This window comes from Aspergillus pseudoviridinutans, assembly GCF_018340605.1.
Source record: "Aspergillus pseudoviridinutans IFM 55266 DNA, scaffold_1, whole genome shotgun sequence".
Taxonomy (NCBI): Eukaryota; Fungi; Ascomycota; class Eurotiomycetes; order Eurotiales; family Aspergillaceae; genus Aspergillus; species Aspergillus pseudoviridinutans.
In genome coordinates this window covers 2574020-2580321 of record NW_025091281.1, presented here as the reverse complement: position 1 = coordinate 2580321, position 6302 = coordinate 2574020, and the positions used below count along the sequence as shown (strand labels likewise).

General features: G+C 49.8%; 1 protein-coding gene across 1 annotated transcript; it reads right to left on the bottom strand.

The window, feature by feature from the left end:
• Positions 1–2093: 2093 nt before the first annotated feature.
• Positions 2094–5397, bottom strand: nut1 (putative RNA polymerase II mediator complex subunit Nut1; the record flags this gene model as incomplete). Its single annotated transcript, XM_043297232.1, has 6 exons — positions 2094–3175; positions 3223–3754; positions 3808–4308; positions 4358–4420; positions 4468–4718; positions 4770–5397. The coding sequence occupies 6 exons, from the start codon at positions 5395–5397 to the stop codon at positions 2094–2096; spliced, it is 3057 nt and encodes a 1018-aa protein (XP_043153167.1).
• Positions 5398–6302: the final 905 nt, after the last annotated feature.

Below are 6302 nucleotides of genomic sequence, written 5' to 3'. Positions count from 1 at the left end.
CGCACAAAGTACTTCTCTAAGAGGATGAAGTTCGACTTTACAGGAAACCGATCACGTTTTCTCCTGTTCCTGTCCCTTGTTGAAACTTGGAGTCGGGGTGGCTGCGGAGTCGGCAAGTCCAGATGGCTTACAGGCTGAAGCCGAGGCCAGTTTGTTCCTTCGAGATTCATCACGTCAAATATCGTCGAATGACAAGGCTCATCAACACAAGACCTCATGCAGATGGTCGCCTCGTTCCTGGTGATCACAGCCTTTCGGGATAAGATTACCAGATGCAGACAACCCGATGCATTATGCATGCTTGATTGCTAAAGTGGCTTAGCTGCAGATGGCTTAAGGATATAGCCTAAGGTAGTATTTTGGCCATCTGCATCTTCAGCCTTGCAATTTCTGGCGTCTGACTCGACAGCCACGGCTGATGTGCTCTCTTTCACGTGCATGCGTTGATCGGTGTGATAGAAAAGAAGAGGCTGCAGGACCGGGGCTTGCACCCGCACTAAGCACTTAGTTTGAAGCAGCCAAAATCAAGTCAATTTGGCAGCATTGCTTTTGCTGGCGTTATGCATGCTGATTTTGTCTAGTGTCTAGTGTCTAGTGTCTCGTGCAACGCGGAACTAGCTGTCATATCGACTGAATTGACAGGTCAGCTATCACTAATGCAGTATTTGGATAATGCCTCGTAGCATCTATTCTCTTGGCCAATTAAAATTCGACAGCGACATCCTCAGTCTGATTTTGGATTTTAACAAAAGTCATTTCTGCTGCATCTGCATCTGCACCTACCTCTGCGTAGCCATATATTTAGTAGTCCTATGTAGAATGGAGTCTTAAGCAGAACAGGTCACAATATCATGATGGAATACTGTACTGCGATCTCCATACTCGCAATCTGCCCAATGTACGAGATAGAATATAGAAGTCTGGCCTACATTTTTGATTGACGGAGAAATGCATCCCTCACATTCCTCACACCACAACCAACCACCTTGCCCTAACCACCTATACGCGTTCACTCCAGTCAATACAATCAAATTTGATAATGCTTGTAGTACCTATTTCCCACCGACAGTTCCCAAATCCCATTAACTAAAAGAACACATTCAATCGCCATACAAAACCAGAGTACAGTGTGCCCGTAGCTGTAGTTCACCGCAACCCGACGGGAAGGTATACTGGTAAACCACATCAAGGGATACCATCACCCATGCCACACACAACAAGGACAAACGCGTCGATTATTGCGTGTCGCATACCATACCGCTCTTAAGGTGCGATAAAGGGACTAATATAACCGTGCGGCATATATCAGCGATCCAGCTAGCCCGGTCTTGGTCTCATTCTCTTCTTGACCTCTGCCTACGGAGAGAAACCGCACAGTAGCAACTTGTACATGATATCGCACCATGGAAATAAAAAAATACCTATCGCTCCTCCTCCTCTCCGTGGCAGTCGCCTGCGCAGCCCCGATCCCCATCCCGATCTCGACCCTCCACGCTCGCCAGGAACCAGAACCAGAATTACAGGACTTGCCGTTGTTGCCTGCGCCAGAGCCTCTAGACCTCGATAGCATACTTGCGAATTCGCCGCTTAGCGACGTGTACAAGATAATCAAGGAGGAGGTTAAAGGTGTGGATCTCTTTGCCCTTCCTAGTGTTTCTTTGAATGCTTTGCTGACACGGGGGTTTAGTTGCTCCACCGAATGTGCAGCATAACAAGCGCCCTAGGGCGTATGAGAAAGCGACTCTGCTATAAGGACTGTGTATAGCGACAGGCACGGGTGAAGGTTATGCTGGTTTTCTTATATAAATTGCTTGATGTAATATAGGTGCTGCCTTCTGAGACCCTTCTTCACCTTGTGTGTATATATTTGCTAATATAGTATTCTGCAGGCTTACCTCTGGGTTGATCGGATTTACTGTTGATGGATCGAGATATATTGAACCTGTCGGCTCTTTGCTCTCTGTCAGTGAAAAAGATTTGGGTGTATCATAGTTTTGAATGAACGGTCAGGATGCTCAGGTCTTTAAACGGTGTTGGTGTTGTTCATAATGGATTAAATTCCCGTTCTGCGTAACTCGTATCACTGTATACAGCTAGAACATCCCCTCCATATCCAGATCCAAAAACTCCGGGTTCCCAACAGCCATGTCCGCCGCATTCAGTACGTCGTCGATACTCGTGTCGAGCCCTGTTCCCGACGAATCCAGGCCCGCCGCCGCTGCCGCATTGTCAATCATGCGATGGATGTTCTCTGCATCGTCGGGCTCGACCCCATGGTCTGCGGCCGCCGCGGCATCCAGCTCCATCTGGCCCGCGTCCACATCCACGCCCACTCCCACGCCCCCCAGCTGCATGTTCTGGATGATGTTGTTGACGTCCAGGTTGGGAACCTGAGACGGCGGCGCCAGCAGCGCGTTGACCCGCCGGTACAGCCGCACGAGCACCTCCGCGCGCAGGGGGTCCTTTTCCGAGATCTTGGGCACATTCTCGTGCTGCAGCGCCAGCACGTCGCGGAGGGTCAGGATCCCACACCGCGGCAGCGCCTCCTTGTTCGGGTCTACGGGCTGGTGGCTGTTCTGCTCGACGGAAAAGGTTTCCGCCATGGGCGCGCAGATCAGCGTCGCGGCCAGGTCCAGCGCCAGGGGGCCGTTGCCTGCCTCGGTCTGGAGCTTCAGCTCCTCGATCAGGGCGGGAAAAACGCGAGACGCCCCAAGCATCCGCACGCTGGCGATCAGCTGGCGGTGCGTGTACGGAGGAGGTGCCATGCTGACCTCGGGGTTTGTGCTCCATAGCACCAGCGACTGGAACGTGCTGCGGATGCTGCCTAGCAGGCCGCCGCCCGAATGCGTCGTCCAACTCTCCAGTTCGGAGCGGTGGCAGCTGCCCACTCGCTGGAACGATAGGCAGGGCTCCAGGGAGTCGATGATCGGTTTGATGTCGGTGCGCGACGGGTGCCGCGTGCGCACATCTTTGAGCTGCTCTTCCAGCGTGCGAGCAGTGATGTTCAGCACGGTCCGGTGGATCTCTCTGGCTTCACCTGAGATTGAACTCGGATTCACTAGAGAATGTAGCGCCTTTAAGGGGATTGAGGGGTCGAGTTCAGTCTCCCAGATATGGTTCCCCAACCACGTCAACGCAAAGATGAGAGACGGCAAGAGAAAGGGCTCGAGCAGATCTACTCATGTCAGTATCTTTCCAGTAGTCCAGACCAATACAACATACATTCAAAGCCCCCTTTCAAAGTATCAAACTCGAGCTTTCCGGTCTCACATGCCTCCAGGCTCTGGCTGAACAGTGTAGCCACAAGCAGATAGAACTCCTGTGGACTACATGCCGACATGGTCTCCTCACTGATGCCTTCGGCGATGAACAGAGCCGCAATCCAGGAGCCTAGGTTCTTGTTCTGTTTCTCGTCCAGAGCATCGAGTTTCTGGCTGCAGGATCCTCGCTCGAGCAGTCGCAGAACAAAGGAATCATTACTTGAGATCCCAAGATCGGCTGGTCGCAGATCAAACCGGTACTTGAAGGCCAGCACCAGCAGGAGAATACTACCAAACTCGTCGTACACCGGTTGATTCTCGCCCTGATCCTCGTCCCAGTGCCACGAGTCCAGTAAAGCGCAGAGCGGCTGCAGAACCTGCTTTGGGCTTCGGAAAATCAAAACCACGTCCAGCGCCTGAGGCCGCCGAGACAGCGAATTGCAAATGTTCTTCAGGGTCATGGTCTCTTTTTGGCTGCAGAGATTATGCATGACCTGTCTTCATTAGCCGATTCTCTACCGATCAAATTCTGAACGCAAGGACAAACCTCTGTGATTGCACCAATGATCGCTCCTGCATTTCCCTCCATAGACTCAATCTCGTTGATCAACTGCTCCGCACGTTCGGGACTGGAGTTGATCTGCGACACCAATTCGTCCTTGTTATAGCCCACAGGAAGAGTTTGCATGGGATTCTCACCCAACAATCGTTCTATGCTGGATTCAGGTATCAGTTTGTGCGAGGCACAGGCGAACAAAAACTCCTGCCGCACGTCGGACAGGACCGTGTTGCCCTGCATTTCGAACATCTGCGAGAATGATGGGAAGGTGTTGGGGTCAAGCCGGCTCAAAGCATGACTAATACACATTTCCATTGGGATGGAGACCATAGTCGATGCCAGCATGGCCGCAAAGAACGCGGGGAGCTTGTTGACCAAGAAGGAGCGAAAGACGAACATCGTCCGACTGGATTCATTACGATACATGCCGTTTGACAGGACGTCAAAAGCAGCGGTGAGGATTTCCTCAATAAGAGCCTCGTAGTGTCCCTACTACGTGTCAGTCGGCTCTTCTCCTCCAGAACATCATTGAACCTACTCCGTATCGATTGGCAAGATAGTTGATCAGCATACCATCATCCACCAGGGGACGGCCCACGAGCTAAAAGGTCAGCTTTGTACAGCCAACGACCAAAAGGAGATACCTACCATTGCATTGATAAAGACGTAAAGACCTGCTCTCGAGTTGATGACCGGCCCATCCATGACGGACGCCTCAAATTGCAGAGCGTTGACATTCATGTTTTCCATCATTGGAACTTCCAAGGTTTTCGGCGCTCGTTCGCCGTACAAATTGAATTCCTTTTGAAGACCATCCAACCTGTTGCGCAGAGGTAACGACACCTCAACGCAAAGGGGGAGATATGCCGAAAGCGCTTGCCCCAGCTTGACCTTTAACCCTACAGCTTGTGAGATTTAACCTATGTCAATTCGGAAGCGACAATAAATACCTTCATGTGAATCAGCTGAAAGTACCTCTAATCCCTTCCCGGTTCCAGACAGAGCAGCGAGGAGAATGCCCAACGATTCGAATAGCGACACCACATCCGGCGAACTCATCATTCCACTCGAGTGTTGACTAGGATCGAAATGGCTGTTGTGCCACGAGACAACCGCATGGATCCAGTCAATTACAGAAAAGAAAATTGCGATGGCTTCTGCGTTGGTTTTGGGAGTACTCCCCGTTGATACCGAAAGCATGGCATCTTGGATGACTCGAATATCAGTCATCAAAGTATAGCATTTGGCACCGTCTTTGCCCTCTGACGTAGGCAGTTGCGGCTTATCATGTATAGATGAGTATTTCAAAAGGGAGGTCAACACAGTAGACGTTCTGACCCTGCCCATTCGGCACAGGCAGTCTATGTACAGCGGGAGTAGTGGATCCCACTTGATCCGAGACTCGGACCGAGTCTGAAGCAGTGCATCAAGGAGTGCATTTTCCGCAATAGGGCATTTCTGGAACAGCAGTTTTGACAGATTTCTGAACTCGTTGGCATCGATTCGATGTATCAAACATTGATGGAAGAATGTTGCCCATTGGACCGGGGAGGTCATAGTCTGGGAAGGTTCGATCATCCTGGCTCAAATTCAAACATAGCAGACTTGAGATAATGATGTATAAATAAGCATTTGATTATCCACACTGGTTCATGGGAGACATTTTGCTGACACCTTGTACAGGTCTGGAGTATGTGGTGGAAACTCGAGCGTCATTATTTGTTTGGCTGGGAGGGCGAGTCACATGATAGTTGTCACATGATAGGAGGTACTTGGGTGCATATGCCTGGTCTTTGTATGGATAACGCATAGCACAGAGCAGTGAGCATGAAGGTAGTACCTCTAGCAGGTTAGATGAGAGTTTATGAGTGTCAAAAGGTATCTGTATCTTTAGTAATCTATTGAAGAGCATAATAATGTTAGTGCTCTACTAAAAGAAACGTGGAATATTTTACTATATTTTGATACTATGAGGCGTCAGCACTTTAATAGCCATGCACAATCAATGTTTATACCAGCCACAAGTCACAGATCAACATATAGTGTTTTTTAGCAGAGAACACTACCGTTAACAGTCATCTCATAACTCTAGATCTTCCCATTGAGGGATTCCTCATATCGAGGCTAGCAAACCCACAAAGTCCACTGATATTCCACGGTCTGTAAGGTACCATAACGCATGTAAGGACCTCAAAACCATGTTATAATACTGGAAGTATTTGCAGAATAAGTCGGAAAAGAGCATACCCGACATGTATATTTGCATGTCAACCTGGAAGTAAAAGATCACGATAAACACTAATTATCGACAAATCCAACGCTTGAACCCAGCGAAGAAACAAGATTGGCTCATCGCTCCCGATCTAATAAAACCTCCGGACAAATAACATCTCAGATCAGCCAGATGCTGGCACCGGGACTAATCTAGTCCTTTGATCCCCGCCCAATCATGCGCTGATAATGGACTTCGCTCTTTCAGTCCT